The 20,660-nt window shown below is 54.4% G+C and overlaps 6 protein-coding genes across 6 annotated transcripts; 3 read left to right on the top strand and 3 right to left on the bottom strand.

Annotated features, from left to right (window-relative positions):
- Positions 1-2,400: 2,400 nt before the first annotated feature.
- On the bottom strand, positions 2,401-3,100 carry B0H18DRAFT_875627 (uncharacterized protein; the record flags this gene model as incomplete). Its single annotated transcript, XM_048040437.1, has 3 exons — positions 2,401-2,583; positions 2,651-2,815; positions 2,885-3,100. 3 exons carry the CDS (start codon positions 3,098-3,100, stop codon positions 2,401-2,403), a joined length of 564 nt encoding a protein of 187 aa, XP_047894197.1.
- A 2,275-nt stretch (positions 3,101-5,375) lies between these two features.
- B0H18DRAFT_875767 (uncharacterized protein) lies at positions 5,376-6,144 on the top strand (the record flags this gene model as incomplete). Its single annotated transcript, XM_048040446.1, has 2 exons — positions 5,376-5,723; positions 5,782-6,144. 2 exons carry the CDS (start codon positions 5,376-5,378, stop codon positions 6,142-6,144), a joined length of 711 nt encoding a protein of 236 aa, XP_047894196.1.
- A 1,539-nt stretch (positions 6,145-7,683) lies between these two features.
- Positions 7,684-8,378, top strand: B0H18DRAFT_875719 (uncharacterized protein; the record flags this gene model as incomplete). The annotated part of the gene is made up of 2 exons (XM_048040445.1): positions 7,684-7,924; positions 8,005-8,378. 2 exons carry the CDS (start codon positions 7,684-7,686, stop codon positions 8,376-8,378), a joined length of 615 nt encoding a protein of 204 aa, XP_047894195.1.
- A 293-nt stretch (positions 8,379-8,671) lies between these two features.
- On the bottom strand, positions 8,672-10,406 carry B0H18DRAFT_1118616 (uncharacterized protein; the record flags this gene model as incomplete). The annotated part of the gene is made up of 6 exons (XM_048033816.1): positions 8,672-8,926; positions 8,977-9,420; positions 9,471-9,529; positions 9,596-9,753; positions 9,812-9,986; positions 10,061-10,406. The coding sequence occupies 6 exons, from the start codon at positions 10,404-10,406 to the stop codon at positions 8,672-8,674; spliced, it is 1,437 nt and encodes a 478-aa protein (XP_047894194.1).
- Positions 10,407-11,071: 665 nt separating this feature from the next.
- On the top strand, positions 11,072-14,315 carry B0H18DRAFT_1118615 (uncharacterized protein; the record flags this gene model as incomplete). The annotated part of the gene is made up of 8 exons (XM_048033815.1): positions 11,072-11,659; positions 11,719-11,920; positions 11,974-12,202; positions 12,257-12,392; positions 12,454-12,626; positions 12,695-12,791; positions 12,866-13,607; positions 13,663-14,315. 8 exons carry the CDS (start codon positions 11,072-11,074, stop codon positions 14,313-14,315), a joined length of 2,820 nt encoding a protein of 939 aa, XP_047894193.1.
- A 4,044-nt stretch (positions 14,316-18,359) lies between these two features.
- Positions 18,360-19,947, bottom strand: B0H18DRAFT_1161959 (uncharacterized protein; the record flags this gene model as incomplete). The annotated part of the gene is made up of 4 exons (XM_048035818.1): positions 19,491-19,947; positions 19,328-19,393; positions 19,074-19,187; positions 18,360-18,886 (listed from the first exon to the last, which is right to left on the bottom strand). Exons 1-4 carry the CDS (start codon positions 19,678-19,680, stop codon positions 18,360-18,362), a joined length of 897 nt encoding a protein of 298 aa, XP_047894192.1. The 5' UTR covers positions 19,681-19,947.
- Positions 19,948-20,660: the final 713 nt, after the last annotated feature.

Here is a 20,660-nt window from a genome sequence, read left to right as displayed (position 1 = left end):
TATACCTGACGAGTAGTAATAGAGGGCTGGCAGCAGCAGTGATACTACTAGTAGCAGGACAGTCGAGACAACACAGAATGCTAATTGGACGTGCTAGTGATACGCGAGCTATGTTGTCATTGCCACTGTTCTAGAATAACAATTATGCATTCTATCCCATAATGATCCTCGTATGACACTGCATAACCAGAAAGCGAAACAAAGAATGCGCGATCCTTGAATTACACGTCAGATAATGTGCAGCAAGTGCGCAGAAGTGGCTCGTATTGCATGTAATTATCATTAATTCACCCAGGAAGAGCAGGGGGTAAGAGAAAATCCGCTAATCTGGGAAACAAAGAATAGGTGGTATTGTAGATCTTTACCTAGAAATGCTGATTATTGTCAATATTTCATTGTCATTCTCAAACGAAGCTTTTCCAGATGGTGAGTGACGGGAGTTCTCGCCAAAGTAGAGGCAACGCAGCCTCCGAGGCCATCAGCAAATCAGTCACTTCGTCTAAGATCGCCTAATCGGTCTTATACAGACATTTAGACTGATCAGGACAAATAGACGACACAAGTTCAATTAGTAGATTCGTGTCTGATACAAGCCATTCTAGACTACTGTAGTATTCAATTCAATCCGGCGCAGGTTGTGACTGTGACAGCCGCGCCGCCGCCAGGCGGCGCGGCGCGAGCGACGGTGACGTGTGACAAAGACGGTGCAGACGGTGCGGCGGAGCGTCGATGGGCTATAAACGTCGTCGAAACGAGTGCTGAGGCCGCCACCGGAGGCGGCCAAATTTTTGTGCATTTGTCACAACCGGCGGGCCCCCCAGTGACCCGTGACAAGGGTCCTTTACCGGTGTGGCGAGGGGCCTTGTGACGCGTGACCGCCGGACTGTATTGAATACTACAGTATCATGAGACATTCATTAGACATATGATACACTGACCTCTGTATGGCAATCAGACAATGTTCAGACAGATCAGACACCAGATACGAAACAAACAGTATATTCGAGCCACATCTCATGGCTAAGAAGACTAGTCCATAGTATACTACGTGCACTGCAGTAGTACGAGAGGTGTGAGGTCGACAGAAAGCGAGATTAGCAGATATTAGAAGCAGCTTCAAAGAATGATTGACTGTAGAATAGTAAGGGAATTTGGCGCCGGGCGTACGAAGCAATGCCATGCCAGTGGTGCCGATGGTCTGCATCGACGCTACGAGCAGACACCGCGAGGTCAAAACTTCGTGTTCTGTATGACAGAGGGTATCAGTGGATGGTGAGCCTTAGCATAGAAGAGCATACATCATCCTCAACAACGTCGGAATCCGAGTCCGAATACAGGTCGTCATAGTTGTCGATCAATGCTTCGGCAGCCAAGAATTTGGTTGCCGTGTCCTTGGTGGCAAGAAGTTTGCGTGCGTTCGACAGGATTCGGCTCCACTTCGTGTCGGTAAGTGTCGCAATGGCATTGCCGAAAAATGCGATGCTTGGACCAACAGCCTTCTCCGAGAACGTATCGACACCGTTGCGTTTGCGAGCGATCACGCCATTGATTGTTGCGAGCTTCCACGCTCTCTCCGCCTGCACACAACAATGGAATTTGTTAGCACATTATTCATCAGTCAACATCGGAGACGTACAGCTGCGGCTGCAAGCAAGATTGCACCACGTGGATACGTCTCCGAGTCAGGCTGGGGAGCGACACTGTCAATGATGCGCAGATGCTCTGCGAGGGCATCTAGGATGATGGGATGTTCAAAACGATGATGGCGTTTCTGTACGAGACATGATGTAATCAGTATCTACATCTGCAAAATTCGTCTTCACTACAGAGTGTTATATAGGGCTGGTAGGTCTGGTAGGTCGAGAGGGAAGGTCCCTGCTATGTGACACTCGAGAGCGTGTTGATCGCTACAGAGCCGGTCGATCGCTACAGAAGAGCCATAGGATAGGGCGCATAGGCACTGTAGGCCGATCTGCATCTCACTAGCATCTCCGAGTCGGCGATTGAGCCCGTCTGTCATCGCATTGCGCCAGCACGCTGATTCATATGATTGTAACGACACCTCAGACGAGTCGCATTCTGAACTGCACACTGCTAGCGAATAACAAAGTGTATGGATTACGAATGGTATTTCTAGATATTGACGTTTTGAATCAGAATGTGTCGTTGTCAGTAGAGTAAGTACAATGGCCTGCTTTGAAGAGATGACGACGCTGTCCAGGCATCGGGTTCATGAAGTGATTATTGGTTGGATCCGTAAGATTCGAATTGAGTAAAATCGTAATGAACGGGTATGCCATTCTCGCTGGCAGATGAGTCTTCAACTACATCACTACCGGCTCTGTGGCTGCAGTCCATTCAGCATTGGGCTTGCGACTGTTTGTCTGGCGAAGCTAAGACTCACCGCAGCTCCTGTATCAAGTCACGTTGCATGCAAACATCCGCTTGCGAGTGCGCACGCGAAAACTTCTCCCACTCGACAAGCCACTCCAAATGTTTGTTGAACACACTTGCGTACACGCTCTCTCGAAAGTCCAGGTCCTTGTGTATACCTGTCTGCCATTCGTCAATTGCGCACTCGACCTACATGTGACACGTCCGACAATCGGTATCAGACCCGGCCTACACATGCCAATAAACTGGTGCATACCGTTGTAAGTAACTGAGCCATGACGACTTGCATTGAACGCCCAGGCGTAAAGTAATGGCCGTAGCGGATACCGTCGCCTTTCGGGTTTGCAAACCATCCGCACGTTTTCGCGAGGATGTCAGCAAAGATTGGGTTCCGGCATGCAGTCACTGGATTCCCGGGGTCCTGTGAAAGTCAAATGAATCGATCATCTAGCCCGTTCAGTGGCAGAAGTATTGGACAAAAGTTACGTACAATATGAGAGAATGCACGGTTAGTACCACTCTTCAAACGATTTACGAGGTCACGGTTGTACGCAATGACCTCGTCCGAGTGCCCTGGCTTGAACCCGTATTGTCCTGGAAGCAAGTTGCGTGCAATTGTCTTCATTACGCAGCGGAGCTGAGAGGTTCGATCTTTGATCTTAATGACTGCATCAATACTATGAATCAATAGTCGTACGCCAGTCATTACTCACCAAATTACGCGCCTCGTTAGTTGGAGGAAGTGCATCTAGGTCGACATCTGCTTCCTTACAAGCCATCTCCCACGCATCATCTGCGAAATCATTTGCATCGTCCCAGGAGACCCACGGCTCCGTTGTGATCACAATCAGTTTGAAGAACTTGTATGCACGCTTGGCGACGTCCTGTCGTTCATCGTCCAAGACACACACACTGCGCATCTTCCGATCGCGCTTCCGGGAGCGCTTTCGACGAGAAGAATCAGGTGTATTGACATCGCAGCTGTCATCAGCATCTTCACGCTGCCTGCGACCGATTGTTTGACTCCGTGGCTAGTGTTGGTACAAGCCTTATTCAGTATGGTGTAGGACGGATAACACTATAAAGGACTCACATCCTCGGACATCGCATTGCTGGAGAGTCGGCTCTCCAGTAGATTACTGATGTTGACTCCAGGCTGAACGTGGCTCGCCTAGCACGGACGATATGATGTGTCAGCAAGGCGATACAGGTTCAGTAGGGAATAAGTCTAACAGGTACTTACGTCGTGACCCGACCCGGAAGGAGTCTCTGATGATGAAGCCCGTCTTGAGGACTCGGATTGGGCAGCCGGCGAGCATGGAGGTGGAACATTGGCTGTGACCCGCCGAGTACTACCCGAACCGATCCGTCTGATTGGTAGCAAGGAGACCGGGGTTGACGAGATCTGTATGAAAGTCACGGTGTCTCGTACAGTACATCCCCCGGGTCACAGGAGCCTGAGCTTCGGCGTACCATCTGCATCCCGCGGGGAACATCTGCATCGAAAACTTCAGCATTGTGGTTGTCGTCTTCAGGTGGTAGTAGGCCTTGACCTTCCGTAACAGCATCAGTATAGAACCATCGTGACATGCAGGCATCTCAATGTCGACCAACCAATGTGATTGACAGTTGCAGCGTGCGGAACAACCGCCACTTCATGCTGGTCAGCAGCCTGACCCGGAGCCGACACAGTAATTCCTAGATTATTCGGGATGACTGAATTCACGGCAGGCGGAGGTATTGGCTGATGCTGATCATCTGGGGTATTCTCGGAGTCAGCTGTCGATTGTACCGCATTAGAGCTAGATGTCATACCATAGTTTGAAGTCGATAACTGAGGCGGACTCGGATTGAAGAACGCAACAGGATTTGGAAACTCCCACTGAACTGTGGAGTCACTCCCAAATTCCATATACTGTGAGCTTGCGGCACCATTGAATGATGGTTGGAGTTGCACCGGTGCAGTACTATAATAGCAAACATACATGAATGTATTGCAAGCAATCATAGAATATGAACAACGACGTCATACCTAGGAAGCCATTCAGATGGCATGCCGAACGCACTCTGAGACGGAACCTGTAGCCGTGTTGGCTCCGAGAGACCATCGTGCCGCACTCCACCGTCGACAGATTGGGGTACATGAGCACTTGTCATGCTCGTAGCTTGCATATTGTTCGCTGGGACGTCTCCACTGTAGCTTGATCGCCTTGCATTGCGGGCCGTGCGACGAGCTTCCTGCGTCGCAAGTTCTTGGCCTGTCAGAAGAATAACAAGACATGAGCTTTGGAGCAAATGATAGGAATTGACGAGTCAACACATACGGTAGCATTCGATTCGCTCAGTCGGTCGGCTCTGCCGACGTCCTCTGCCTGCAGGTGTCGATAGTTCTTGCGAAGCAAAGTGAGCTTGACTCGAAGGAGGCCGTAAATTCATGCCAGTGAATCAGAGGCTGGAGTCTGGATGGCGAGTTAGGCGGTCAAGAGCTTGACGAAGTACTAGCTACCCAGCAGCAAAGGACGTGAAAGCTCATGTGCTGTCACTGAGAGAGGACCTATGCCAGCGTGGCAATCAGTAGCAAACAGCGGGATCGGCTGTGCGAAGCTTGACTTGCAAGTACGCCGACTCGGATCATTAGTGGACTTTCACACACGAAGTACAACCAGCATAGCACGTACCCGCTCGGAATCCTCCACCTCTCCATTCACTAGTACTCCCTACCAATGGCTATCTGCCAGTACTGCAACCAGTCGTTCAAGGGTCAAGCCGCTGTATCCAGACACCAGGCTCAGTCAGTCGCTACTGGATGCAAGCAGAAACGTGACGCACGTCTAGCGGAATTGTGGGCGGAACGTCGACGTCGCCAGCAAATGCAGTCTGAAGCTGCAGAAGCACTAGGTCAGCGTCACGATGAAAGACCTCAGGCTGACTCGGATGCTACCACCGACTTGGAAGCCAGCGCCGCCACCGAACCAGACAGCATGGAAGATGCTCACCTTGACTCCAGCGCGTCACCATCTCTATTTGATCAGGACGCGATCCCTCCCTCTGCTGCTGCACCACGCCGTACGACCGTTGAGGATGTCCCTGAAGAGGACTCCCACCTTGCCCCTGAAGCTCGTTACTTGCAGACGTTCCCGGATGGAGCACATGCAGGTTTCTCTTTTGGAGAGTCGCCCACGCAGTTCGAGAAAGTCCGCGACGACCAGATCCTGAAGGGTGACGCTGTATATGGGCCCTTCGCAGACAACGAGGAGTGGGAGTTAGCGAAGTGGCTTATCAAGAACATCGGACATACGCAAACAGAGCACTTCCTCAAGCTTCCCATTGTACGTTGATCACTTGTCTCCATATGTATGGATTGTTCTGAATGATAATCAAACTTAGATTCAGCGCCGGGTCCAGCCTGGCTACCGCAATAAGGACACTCTTCTGCGGAGTGTTGATAGCCTCCCTAATGGCGCGGACTGGCAGTGCGAGCTAGTTGAACTCCTCGGTGATATCACGGACCTTGATGGAAAAGCAATGAAGGAGACGGTGGAGTTCTGGTTCCGGGACCCTCTTGAATGCATCCGTGAGCTAATCGGAAATCCGACCTTCCGTGACGCCATGAAATATGCACCAGAGCGGCATTTTGTGGACAAAAATGGGAAGACGAGAGTCATCAGCGAGATGTCAACGGCAGACTGGTGGTGGAATCTACAAGTGAGTAAGATGGTTACGTCTAACGACAAGAAGAAACTCACCTGAGCGATATGTATGATACAGTCCTTACTACCGCCGGGCGCAACAATTGCGCCCGTGATCCTCTCGTCCGATAAGACCAAACTCTCACAATTTCGAGGCGACAAGAGTGCATGGCCGGTATATCTGACGATTGGCAACATCGCGAAGGACGTCCGGCGTGAAGTCTCATCGCATGCGACAGTGCTCATAGGCTACCTCCCAGTCGCGAAGCTCGATGGGTTCACGGACAAGGCGCGGCCGGCAGTGAAGTACCGCCTCTTCCATTATTGCATGAGGAAAATGCTCGCCTCTGTTGCCAAAGCTGGACGCACCGGCGTAACCATGACGTGTGCGGACCGTCGGAAGCGGTCCGTTTGGCCAATCGTCGCGGCGTACGTTGCAGATTACCCCGAGCAGTGTCTCGTGGGATGCTGCATGGAAAATCGGTGCCCCATGTGTCAGGTTCCTCCAACTCGTCGTGGCGAACACGAGACCTACCCCGCGCGCAGTCAAGAAGAGACGTTGTCACTTCTCCGGGAGCAGGACCATTCGCCGACTGGCACGCTTCCCGGCACAGCCCAGGCACGCTTCAACGAACTTGGTCTCCGCCCTGTGTATCCGCCTTTCTGGGCGGATCTTCCCCATTCCAATGTCTTCGAGTGGTTCACGCCTGATCTGCTGCATCAGCTCCATAAAGGTGTCTTCAAGGACCACCTCGTCAAGTGGTGTACGGCGATCGTCGGCGAGGATGAGCTTGATGTGCGATTTAGAGCCATGAGCGACGCACCTGGGCTTCGACACTTTGCGCATGGTATCTCGACAGTTTCGCAATGGACAGGACGCGAGCACAAGGAGATGGAGCGCGTCTTCCTCGGCGTACTCATGGGCCGCGCAGAACCAGCTGTCATCAGCGCTGTGCGCGCTGTTTTGGACTTTATCTACCTCGCTTCCCTTCACTCGCACACCTCGCAGACGCTCGACCTGCTGAAGAAGAGTCTTGACGACTTCCATTCGCATAAGCAAATCTTCATCGAACTTGGCGCACGCACCCAGGAACACTTCAACATCCCGAAACTGCATTCTATCGAGCATTACGTTGCGATGATCCTGAAGTTCGGCAGTGCAGACGGCTACAACACCGAGTCCCCTGAACGCTTGCACATCGATTATGCTAAAGATGCTTACCGTGCGAGCAACCACAAGGACTACGTCTCCCAAATGGTCACTTGGCTCCGCCGTCAGGAAGCTGTCGACCGGTTCGCACGATACCTATCTTGGCGCAATGGCGAACGGCACGCAGGCTGTTCAAGCCCTGATGCAGGGGTTACAACCGCGCAGGGAGAGACCGGGGTGGACGACGAGTCAGACACGATCCAGGTCGCACATCAGGGACCGGCGATGGCTACAACAACCGGTCAACAGCAGGAAATCCTCAATAAACGCACCGCTGTCACTACGTACAAGGTGTCTGCCAGACGAACGACCGGCCTGCGTGGCGTGACTGCAGCGACTATTATGGAACAACACAACGCACCTCAGTTCCTAGCCGCGCTGACAAGCTACATGCGCACACAACATCCTACCTTTGTTCCACATTCCTTCGACGGTTTCGATCTCTACGCCCAGCTCTGCGTCCACCTGCCGCCTATCGCCGCCACGAGCTACCACAAGGTCAAGAATACGATCCGTGCCAGCCCGCCAGTCCCCCCGCAGGGTCGTCTCTCTGGAAGGGCAGCGCGTATGTACTTTGCATTGATTCGGACAGGAGAACCAAACAGCAGGACGGCAGGGACACCATTAGAAGGTATGTGCACAAAGTCAGTCTACTTGCGATCGCCGACGATCGCGCCCGTCGCACTGATGCTTACGGGATTGACTTCACAGGTCTTCGTGTGGCTCACATTCGCGCGATCTTCACCTTGCCTCACCACTACCCCACTCCGAGTCGTTCAGAAGTACCGCAGCGCCAGGCACTTGCTTACATCGAGTGGATGACACCGTTTCACCGTATGGATCCTCACTCGTGCTTGTATGTCCTCTCACCCTCCACTCGGCAACAGCGTCCATATGGTGAGGTCATCGTGGCGGACCGCATAGTTCGCAACTGTCACCTCTGGCCCGCATATGGGAGAGCAATCGACAGAAGATGGAACGTAGATAATGTCACTGAACAAAGTAAGACATTCTATTTTAGTCCCTATTTCGACCTCCCAACTTTTTGTATGCTACGACTAGGGCACTTTGGATGTATTCCGTAAAAATCGTCTATAGTACTACTTAGTGTGACCGTTATACTGTCATACTCTCGTCTTGCACGTAAGCCTGCGACGGGCCTTCATTTTGCGATTCAGATGGCCTCAGGTCCCACTTGACATGCGGCCGATCAGTGTGCCGTGAGCTTGAGCTATTTAGCCTATGAGGTCGAACAGCATGGCCACGGGGCTGCCTACAGAGTGTCCTGTTGCCTACAGAGAGCTACAAAGCAGGTACAATAACATGTAACACTATACAGTATCAGAGCCCTACCTAGAGCTCCGTAGAATGCCTACTGCTACAATAAAGAAAAGCCCTTTGCAGATGTACGCACTCGCAGCAGGCGAACACTATGGATTACCACGATAGTCTGTCCATCTGGCATGAACTCCACATGGCCGAAGAGATATGGCTTCCCTTGCCCAAGTGCAACTCGTGCGCACTCCGCACGATCACGCGGGTCTTCGATACCCACATTCACCCAGAACTTCTCGACTGCGTTGATCGCATTGGCACCGAAACTGGAGCGCCAGTTGTAGATGCGCTGCATCGACTGCAGGAATTCAGTGGCTATGAATGCATGCACTCAGATCATCCACGTACCAAAGTATACAGTAAAGACCCCGCCTCGACCTCGTACCCAAGCACCACATCCGGAAAGACTTCGTCCCAGAGGCGCCGAAGCTCCGCGGCGAAGTCGATGACCTGCAACTCCCAGGGATTCGCGAGACAAGCAATGACGTGGATTAGCTTCGGCATGAAGACCTTGTTGTACCTTTGCAGTGTGCCTCGGGGTAAGTCATGGTTCGTCACTGTGCGCCGGCGGCTACCCTGACGTTCATCAGCAGGCTGCGTGATCGCCTGACTCGTCACGTTCTGGGCAGACACCTTGGTTTGCACAGCTTGTGCGAAGTCGCTCCCGAGGTCAATGAAGCCGACACCAGATGATTTCTTGCCCTTCGACTTCGGCACAAGCTCTTCGCCCTCGGAATCGACACTGACAATGCCCTGAAAAATGATGATGTCATTGTTGAACAGTGAGGATGACTGTGAATTACCTCAGTCGTGCGTCGTGAGTCTGCGTGAACTTCGACTACTGAGTCGCCGGATTCATATCCGTCGACCTCACCAGTGGTATCCTCGGGCATTGTGGAAGCTAGAGAGCATTCGGAACAGTAAGCTAGACGTTCAATACACTGACAGAGTATTCTAGTCATGTTACCTAGTGTTGCAGCTGGAACGGTGGGAGTACCCTCAGGCTTGCTGTGTGACTTCGCAGATGAAGGGGCCGTGGAACTTTTGGTCCCTCTCCATGACACCAGTAATCCTGAAGGGTGCGTCGGCTTTGGCTTCTTGGGAGCTGGAACACCTTCGCCAGACCTAAGAGGATGGGTGAAGATTAGCATAAGAGGCTTCATGGCACGTAGCTTAGACTCACCCAGCCGTGGACTTGCGCTTTCCGGATGCGACCTCATGCTTTTCGGTCAAGGTTTTGGGTACTGCCTGCTCGGCAGCAGCGGTTGTCGTAACGGGAAAGGCATCAATCTCCTTTCGCGTTACCTTCTTCAGCTTTGTCTTCTTCGGAGGAACCGGTGCAACTGCGAGCGGCGAGTCTTTGTACATACATAGTAGTTGTCAACAGCATGATCAGTTTGAGACATACAGCCACGACTCGGACACAACTTACCGAGACTTTCAGTGTCAGAGATGTCGTGGTCGACAGCCTGTGACTCTGGCCCCACGTTGGTCGAAGACTTGTAGGCTTTGACAGCGAACTTGGGTGGCAGCACACGTTGAGCCTGCTCCTGTGCGTCGCGCTGCTTCATGTCATGCTGCACTGATGCTACACTTTTGACCGCAGTCGTACGACCACGCTCGGCAGCGTCATTTGCTGCCTCTTGAGCCTTCCTAGCCGCCTCGATTTCCTTCTTGCTACGCCGCTTCACCGGTTCTTTGACATCCGGAAGACCTGGATGTGCAAAAGCGTTAGCTGCACGAGTGTGACGTTGGGAAGCCTGAGCGTCCGAAGACATGGTGACGGATGAGAACAAATAAGAGAGAGAGGGCCAGTAACAGATGAGAGTGAATAAGAGAGAGAGGGCCGCAGTGCTCAACACTGAACGGAAACGGTATCGAAGAGCGGGTGGTGGTAGTGGTAGAAATGGAGGAGGCAATACGACGTGGCAAAGGGATGTCTTGGTAGCGGGCGTCGCCGGTGATACCCACCCGGATGACCCGAGCCAATAGGGACTCTGTGAGGGCGAGGTCGGCGGGCAGAGTTCTTTGCCGCCAGCGGCAGTCGGTGCTCGGCCGGGCTTTGATTCATAGCTAAGTCTTATCGTACAGCATCTTCGGGGACGAAATACTCACCTCCATCCACCGAGCTATCGTGCAACTGCTATGATGAACCACCCGTTGAACATACCTATTCCGCCGAGCATCCCTATACCAATTCAGTGTCGCATTTGTGGCAAAACATGCAGAAATCACTCGGGACTTACTCAACATCGTAACACTGCTCATCCCCCGCTACCTGCTCGCGCTGCAACACCACCACCGCATGATCGACTGGCACCAGACGAGATACACGAACCGGGGCCGCCGCTTCAAGCAATCGAGCCCGAATTTCGAGATGCTGAGAGAGATCCGCAGCCAGAACCCGATGCGAGATGGAGACGTCGATATCACCCTGCTTTGAATGGTACGTCATGTTATACAGCACGAATTACTCGAGGAAAAGCGCAGACTTACCGCAGTCGCAATAGCTTTGCCATGCACCAGAGATGGTAGCGAGTTCATCGAGCCGGGTGCACCCCCTCCATCTCGAGACAGGCCTGACAAAGGCAACTGGACGCCGTTTGGCTCACGGCTGGAGTTCGAGGTGGCAGAGTTCCTGTACAAGAAGAATCAAATGTCACAAAGGGACGTGAACACCTTGATGGATCTGTGGGCCGCATCGCTCATTCAATATGGAGGCAAGCCGCCTTTCGACAATTCTGCTCACCTGCTTGATACAATCGATGTCATCTCCCTTGGTGATGCGTCGTGGTCCAAGGTTGAGCTGTGTTACCGCGGCGCCTTGCCAGAGGGGGACATACCATCATGGATGACCGAGAAATACGATATATGGATGCGGAACACCCGTGTTGTCGTACACTCGTTGGTCGAATGCGAAGACTACAATGGGGACAACGAGTTCAATCTGGTGCCCTATCAAGAAGTCAATGAACAAGGCGGCCGACGACTCACGAATGTTTTATCTGGCAACTGGGCGTGGCGGCAGGCAGTGAGTCAACCGTCCGATTACACCATGGGGATATCAGCTGATCACTTACGTGGACAAAGGATAAGATCGCAGAAGACCCTACCACGCATGGGTCGATGTTCGTACCTGTCATTGTGGGAAGCGACAAGACGACCGTGTCAGTCGCGACGGGGCAGAACGAGTACTATCCCCTATATGTCTCCATCGGCAACGTTTCGAACGGTGTCAGGCGTGCACACCGCGGTGCCGTTCGTGTCGTGGCATTCCTAGCGATTGCGAAATGTAAGTAAACCGTTTTCGGCGCTGGACACTGCCGCATGTTGACACGTCAATAGGTGAAAAGAAGCACCAAAATACCACCGCCTTTCGCACGTTCAAACGCCAGTTGTATCACGCAAGTGTCGCCGCTGTTCTGGACCCCCTTCGTCCTGCGATGTCTACCCCAGAGGTTGTGCGCTGTCCTGACTCACACTTTCGCCGTGCTCTCTATGGTGTCGGCCCGAACTTGATGGACTATCCTGAACAAGCTCTGGCGGCGTGCATTGTTGAAGGCTGGTGTCCGGTGTAAGTCACACAATGCTTTACTGTCAAGGTCTCGATGACTCACCAGGGTTGTAGGTGCCCAGGACCCTTCAATGATCTCGACGCGGGCTTCATGCAAGGCCGTCGAAGCGAGGAGCTCACCGAGGAGCTGGTTCGACGGTTCGACACGAAGCTGCTGTGGGAGGAGTATGGGATTGTTGCAAACGTCATTGTAAGTGTTCCACAACTACGAATTTGAGCAGCCTGCGAACTCGCCTCTGTACCACTGCTAGCCTTATACGAACAATTTCCCGCGTGCTGATATCCATGAATTACTGTCGGGCGACCTCTTGCATCAAGTAATCAAGCCTTTCAAAGACCACGTCGTCGATTGGACGATAGACTACCTCAAGATTGAGCATGGCGAAGGACGTGCTGCAGAGATCGTGGATGAGATAGACCGACGGTAAGCACAGACAAGGAAATATGAGTGTATCACGGTAAAACTCACGTCAAATCCACTGGCCACTACAGGATAGCTGCTATGCCGCCTTTTGCTGGCCTGCGACACTTTCGTCAAGGGCGAAACTTCAAGCAATGGACGGGCGACGATTCTCGAGCCCTTATGAAGGTAAGTCAAAGATCATTAATACGGCACAACTAATACTACAGAGAGGCCATGAACTTATCATTTCTAATGGTCAGATCTTCCTCGCCGCGATCAAAGGGCTTGTCCCGCCCGAGATCGTGTGTATGGTCCACGAATATCTAGAATTTGCATATAGGATTCGCCACCCCATTCAAACAGATACCAAGCTCGACGAATGTGAGGCGCACCTCACCGAGTACCACCGCCACCGAGAGTTCCTTCGTCATGCAGGTGTTAGGCCTGAAGGCTTCTCATTACCGCGCCAGCACTCCCATGGACATACCCCTCGCCACACCTGGAACTTCGGCGCCCTCTATGGCCTCTGCACTTCGCTCACCGAGAGCAAGCACATCAAGGCCGTCAAGGAGCCGTGGCGGCGGTCGAACCGGTATCGCGCCCTCGGCCAGATGCTATTGACCAATCAGCGGCTCGATAAACTTGCCGCAGCACGTGTGGACTTCGCCGCACGAGGCATGCTCGAAGGAACCTGCCTTTCGGAGGCTGTCACCACCTCGTTGTCCCGATCCGCAGCTGCCGAGAACATCGCTCAAGATGACATCGACGAGCTTGACTATCCACTGCAAGGCCCTCCGCTGATCCCCGAGCCTGAACTTCAGCCCAACCGTAACGCCGCTGGACCTGCCGGCCAAGAACAACCTGGCGCGAACAATCCAATCGACGCCGACTACTATGGGCATGGAGAGGGCGATGAACCTGGGGATGCTGATGACGACGACGACGATGGTGCTGTGGAAGGGCCACCAGTCGAGGCATTTGTTCTTCTGGCCTGTCGCCGAGGTGTGTCACCAACATCGCTCACCGTCGCAATCACTCAAAGTGCTTGCCTTAACAGCCAAGAACTACCCTACTGCGTTAATCGAGCTTGCGACTCACCTCGGACGCCCCGAACTAACAGCATCCATCGCGCGGTTCTTAGCACAGCAGCTGCACAAGGATCCGGATGACGAACGTGTCCTGGCGACCTATACAATACCGAACCTGCGGATATCGGTCTTCCCCTCCGCGGTCGCAACATTCTACGCCCCGGCTGATCCGTCTGGTGCTGGTGGAATGCGGCGTGAGCGCATTCGAGCGACGCCGTCCTGGCGATCGGATGGAGCACACTATGACTGCGCTTTTGTGCAGAAGGATGCCGAGCAGAAGGGCTTTCGGGGTCTGGACGCCGTACGTGTTCGCCTTCTCTTTTCCTTCAAGTTCAATGGTATCCTATACCCCTGTGCCCTTGTCGAATGGTTCGTGCCGGTCGGCAATGAGCCTGACGAGGAGACAGGGATGTGGATAGTCGAGCCGGAACTGGATGCCGACGCACAGAGGCCATATGAGGTCATTCATCTAGACACAATTTTCCGCGCGGCACACTTGCTGCCTGTGTATGGCCGAGACCCACTTCCTGCCGGCTTCCGTGTGCAAGACTCACTCGACGCCTTTCGTGCATACTTGGTAAATAAATTTGTCGATTATCACGGTCACGAGCACGCGTTCTAGCGGCGGCGGGTCCGCTTTGTATTCAATGTCAAGTACTGTACTAGTAGTATACGGGTATTATTCAATGTTACAGTATCACTCAAATGGCGTGAAGTCTAGACAAGTATTAGATGAGCTAGGTGAGTCAGGCAGCATTTAGGTCGCTCAGATAGGTTTAGATACCTTAGGGCGCGTCAGACAAATCGCCGCTTTGCTGATGAGAAGGCTTTCGAGATGCGTGCACAGTACGCGAGCGTCTTCCACTCCTTTCCGACGGCCACTTCACGCCGGTGGTCATGTACGTATGGACTAAACTTGATTGTAGGTGGTACGAAGTACTGAAGGACATCCCACAATACGTCCGGGTTGTCCGATGCTCGACGATGATGATCCGACATGTGGGCCAACTTGAAACTCCTTTCGTGACGGCAGCGGCGAACGACCCTTCTCGTCAGCTGCAGACAGGCGGAATGGGTGAGTAAGATTACAGCAACAACTGTGCACTGCGCATACCTAAGTCACAATGAGTGTACACTGCGCCGAACATCGCGGCAAGTTGCTACAGCCTGAGGGGGCCACAGCCCAGCGAGGCTATGTATTACACGTGACTCTGACAGATCCCAGCAGAAAGCTCTTGCGAATTCAGGCTGGACGCCTATAGGCGGCGCGATCTAGGTTCTAAGTTCTGAACAGCCAAAAACACGACCTACCCTTGGCCGGAAGCCCGGAAGAATGACCATCGGTGTCACTTGAGCTGCCCGGCTGTCAAATCGGTACAATGCTGAGTACGCAAAGCACGTTCTTGATGGGCCGGCGAGCGGTGATCGTCAGACTAAAGCGATGCAGAGCACTCGGCGTCCTGTCAGTGGTTCAAGTTATCAGTTCAAGTTCAGGAGTCGGCGCGCACGGGATGATGTAGCAAACATACCTTCTATTCGACTCACTATCTTCCACCTTCATATGTGTCGAGTCCACTCAAATCCAATGTCACAAACTGACCACCGGAAGTGGTTGCTTTCGACGAGAAAATGAGTTCGCTGGCAAAGGGTATGGTACGCCGGAAGGCCACAGTTCGATTTTGGACGCGGCTCGGCGCTATCCGCAGGATAGACGCCGGCCACCCACCGACGAGTTCAACAAAGCAGTTCACATACTCTTTCCGTTGACGCGACCGAAAAGAACACAAAAGCCACACAAAAACCCAACCGTGAGGTCGAGCAGTGGTATGCGAGGCCTCTGAGTCTATGAGATGTACGGGGGACTGTACAGTGGTCTACATCAGGAAAATCCAGATTCGCAAATGAGGACACATGATGCAAAATGAGGCATAATCGTGCAAAATGTCACCTAATTAGGTGCATTAGAGATTAGATCACTTTGCTTTACCCCCTTTCTAATTAGATCTAAATGACACTCAGGGAGAACGAATTCTCACTACTTCATGGAAGATATGGTCTCAGTGAGGCCATGTTATCTCACAAAATTGCATGCTATTTCATACTATAAGCATGATACTTCCCACAAACCGTGGTGTAGCGGTTGTAGTGACGTCGCATCATATGGTTTAGGATCATACTAATCAATTGGGTGCTAAAACACTGATAGTAATCAAGTTCGGTATTAAATGTGTACGTATGTGTAGCTCCCGCCGCCAGCGCTGCCAGTGGTAGTAGTCTATTACCCGTACCCGCCCCGCGTACAGACCTGTCGCAAGCTGTGAATTGCCGGGGCTTACCTGTACCCGTACCCGTACCTGCCCAGGTACCGTACCCGTGCAGCGGATACGGGTCATGTGCGGTTTCACTGGTCTGCGGGCGCGGATAGGCGAGCAGATAGGTGAGGGAGTGGGGAGTGGGCAGAACGGCGGAGAGGCTCGCGCAGGCGGGCGGGTGGGCGAGCGAGTGATTGCGCGGGCAAGCGGGCAGCACCCGTTGTCCTGAGTCCTTGCCGTGTTCCCCACCATCTTCCTCGCTCGTGCGTACCCACCATCGACTCGCGCGTCCCAGCGAGCCTTTCGCCCATACATCTTCCCGTCTTCCCGCCCTGCGTCCCGTCTGTACGCGCCGCCCGCGAGCCCTCCCGTTTGCTCGTTGGTGTCTCCACCCACCCTTCGCTCGCCGTTCATCGGCCAAGCCTGCGCGCTGGGCATTCGCCCAGCGCGTTCGTGGTCGATGTGCGTATGGTGCTGACTCGCCTGTGGGTACGTTCTTTAGCAGTGTCCTGCGCGCGGTTGCCATGAGCGTCGTTCCCTGGTTGTGTGACCACCTGCCTGTGTACGCGTTCATCGGCAGTGACTGCGCAGGGCACCCGCCTTCCTCTGTTCCCGCTTGCCCACTTACCTGTCCAACGTCCCACCCGCCCGCGAGCTCTCCAGTCCGTCTGCCTGGCCGTCTACTCGTTCGATTTCCTGCCCGTTCCTTCGGTCGCTCGTCCACGCGCCGGCGCGCTCGCCATCCCACCTGCCCGCCCGCTGTCCCGCTCGCCTGCCTGTGCGCTCATGTTCCACTTGCCCGCCCGCCTGCATGTGCGCTCGCCGGCCACGTCTGCATGCTCGGCATTCACCCAGCACGCTCGTGGTCAACGTGCTTGCTGTTGGTCCGCGCCAGTCGCCGCCCGTTGTTGCTAACGCTCGTCCGCCCGCCGACTCGCTCGCTCGCTGTCCCGCTCGCTTACCGTTCTGCTCGCACGCACGCCCATCCACCCGTCCGCCCGATGGCTCCTGACCGTTTGTCGGTCTTGTATGTGTGCTCGCGGTCGCCGTACGCGTCGCGCAGCACGTCGACGCGTCCTGCGCCTGCCGTTAGTGAGCCCGCGCGCGTATGGCTGCACTCACCTGCAGACCCTCACCCTCACCCTCGTCGCGCCCTCGCTCTCGCCCATCCCCGCGAGCCAATCACCCGTCCCCGCACTCCGCTCGTCGACGCCGGCCGTCCGCTCGTCGCTGCGCCCAGGCCCCCTTCCCGAGCACTTCCCGGAGCAGCTTCCACTTGGGTAAGAAACAGAGCGTGAGTACGGGTGCGTGGACAAGAACAGACGGGCAGTCGAGAAGCCGCAAGCGAGTGTACAGGCAAGAGGCAGGCTCTGAGCCGAGAGTGGGTCAAGGGCGCGGGCGCGAGAAGGACTGCAGGCTACGGTCTACCTATCAGTAAGAGGGCCAAGACAAGTAGCTAAAACAGGTGAACGTGTGAGATAGCAAGATGACGAAGCAAGGCGGGTACTAGTAGGCGAGGCGAGGGAGGGCAACGAGAGCGGGCGAGCCGGCAGATGAGCGAGCAGGCAGGATTGTATGCCGGTGGGCAAGACGGCGGCAGACGGCGGCGGACAGGCAAGAGAGAGTGGACGAGCAAGTTGGCGAGAAGGCGATCCTGAGCAGATGAGAGCCGGCAACCGAGTGGGCGAGCCAGCAGGCGCGTGAGGGCAACAGCGAGCAGGCAAGAACGAGTAAACGGGCGAGAGTAGGAGGGAGGGCGAACGAGCATGAAGGCGAGGGCAGCAGGCGAGACAGTCGGCGAGGACTGGTAAGCAAAAACGCTAGTTAGGGCACGCAGGCATGAACGGACGGGCGCGAGAGGGCCAGCACAAATATGCGGGATGCGCAGACGAGCAGGCAAGTAGGCACCACGAGCTCGTTCCTCATTGATGCACCTACTCACACAGTGAAGAGTTGGGAACAAAAATCATCAGTGAGTGCGCTGAAGACTCACCTTCAAGCATTTTTCGTGCCTCCGCATTATTTTTTGTTCACCACTCCAACCCCTCGTCCTTCGCTTCCTTTGTCTGCGCTCATTGCGCTCGGCGTGTCGTCTCGGGGCCGTCAAATCTTCAGCTTTTGAATGCTGCGGAGAAGGGTGTTAGGATGAGAGGATGGGCGCAAACCTCGTCGCGCCGTGAGAGCACAAAGTCCCAAGCGCCGGTTCCGGAGTTTCCCGTGCATACGTGGCTCGCACTAGCGCCGCATGCGCGACTCGTCTTGTGCTAAGTTCTAACTACTACCAGCCACGACGCCTGCCCGACCGCACCTCAGGCCTCAGGCCTCAAGACTCTTGCTTTATCTCCCTTGGAGATCTATACTGCGAGCTCGACTGCGTCTTTTCCAAGTTGCGTGTCTCTGGGGCATGCAACTCGGCCAGGCCAACTCGGGCTCGTGCGATGCGCATCTAAAGGCTCGAAGGCTCGGAGACAGGAAACAGGAGTCGACTCGACTTCGGTGAGTACCATCACCGCTCGCTCATCTCCCCCTTCCTTGTGTAACGCGTCCCCTCCCTTGTCAGACACGTCTTCATCCTCGCCACGCGTTCCCTCGTCCACGCCTCTTTCGTCCAAACATCTCCCCCACTTCCTCGCGACACGCCTCTTTCCTCTTCCGCACGTCTGCGTCCACGCTCGCGCCCCTGTCGCCATCCCCACGTCTCGATCACTCGACGACCACCATGGCTCTCCGCACGGGTGGCCTGCAAGACGAATCCCAGGCGGTGCGGAACTGCCACGCGTCCGAGTAGCCAACTCGGAACCGGAGATGGACACGCCCCCAAGTCTCGCTTTGCTCTGCGACGAGTCAACTCCGCCACGCGTCCTTCCTCCCACATGCCCGTCTGTTCAGTATGCCCGCGGGGGCAGGAGTCTTCGTTCGACGCGGCTGCGGCACCCCTACACACTCCCGAGTCCAAGCCGTCACTCCTCTTTGCGCCCGACGAGCGTGGGATGGACCGGGTGTTTTGCGTGGCGCAGTACGGTTCGACGCTATGTTAACTTTGTGCATTGGTACGTCCGTTCACTGACCGATGTCCTGCCTTGTCAGACCAGACATTGCCGCGCGTAGCGTGGCTTGCGGATCCACTGGCCCAGCGAGGTGAAGATCGCACTTTGCACGGGTAGCTGCGAGGAAGGTGCGTGCTGATCAAGTGGGTTGGAGATTCGACAGGGGGAAGGCAAAGTCTGCGCGAACGCGCGTTGATTGTCGAGGAGCCGTGCAAAGGGGCTGAATGGTAAGTGGGTGGGCAAGCAGTGGAACCCGCGCTTCTAGGGCAACGCACCATCAGGGTACGTTCCGGTCGCGCATGCAGCTTGGCCGGGGCAGGATATCTCTTCCAAGACCATACCTATGCTGTCTGGCATCGTACAGGATTGGTACGTGCCGCAGCATGCTGTAGGTCGGCGGCTCGACGCGCCCACTTACCCGTGGACCCGTGTACTCACCGCGGTCCCGCTGTGACCCGCTCATAACCTGTACCCATTCGCACGGGTCAGTACCCAGGGCGGGTATGGCTGCGGTTCGAGCCTGGGACACCCGCTGATAGATCCATGCTCTGCCCTGGCGCCGCCGCAGATGTACGCGAGCGAGCCCACTACTGTAGGCACAGGACACAGTAACCGTAGTATACAGCATTTGTATTCAGTAATACCACCCATCAATAGAATCATTGTTGAATTAAACAGTAACAAGCATTGTGTGTGTTGTATGATGCACCACTTTAGCAACAATTAGGGAACAACCTGGTCGCTGCATCTAATAGGATCATAAATGTACTAATACTGTATCCAGTAGACATTATTATCACAGAATTAGCTCGCAGAGTTCGGTGAGTACTCATGAGACGTGTTAGCAACAATTTGACACATTTTATTCCAAATTGCGGAATCTGGATTTTCCTGATGTAGGTAAGAAGGAGGAGGACGGACAAGACTCCGAACAACGTGGGAGAGCTTCGAAGATGTCGAAGACTGTTCGAAGACGAGGGCTAAGCCTCGAAGGTAGGAGGGAGGACTTCGACAGGCGTGTCGAACGAACGGTGACAAGGAAGGCGAGCGACGGCAGGAGGAGAAGTGTAGAGCCTCTCGGGGCAACTACGAGCTGGCGAACGTACTGGCAAACTGACTGACTGACTGACTGGCTTCGAACGTACTGGCTGACTGGCGAACTTGCTGGCTTTCGAACGTACTGACTGGCTGACGAACCTCGCCGGTGCGAGGTGAGATTGAGAGGGTAAGGGGGTCTCTGAGATTCGAAGGGAACAAGTCCCAGAGTATATACAGGAAAATACGGTCCGAAGGCCAAGCGAGCCAAGAGAAATACAAGACATGATGAATGAAAGTGATAAGGAAAGCAGCCAATCGGAGAATGTCACAATGCTCGACCCGGACCTACTAACACATGAGAGAATCCAACTCGGCCTTCCGCAGGTTCCGCATAACGGGCGACCGTTCCCGAACGGCGAAGGTCATAACCGGAGCCGGTGACAGTCCTCGAAGATATGAGACAGCCGCAGAAGTTCGCCTGACTTACACGAACATGCCGCACCTCGACCCAACTTCCGAAGTGTATGCTGCCCGCTACTATCGCCTCCTAGAGGTCCTCAAGACCGAGGG

The sequence above is a fragment of the Fomitopsis serialis genome (genome assembly GCF_022376445.1).
Source record: "Fomitopsis serialis strain Sig1Antser10 chromosome Unknown B0H18scaffold_28, whole genome shotgun sequence".
Lineage (NCBI taxonomy): Eukaryota > Fungi > Basidiomycota > Agaricomycetes > Polyporales > Fomitopsidaceae > Fomitopsis > Fomitopsis serialis.
Note: the sequence above shows the minus strand (reverse complement) of the source record. Positions and strands in the feature narration are given on the sequence as shown.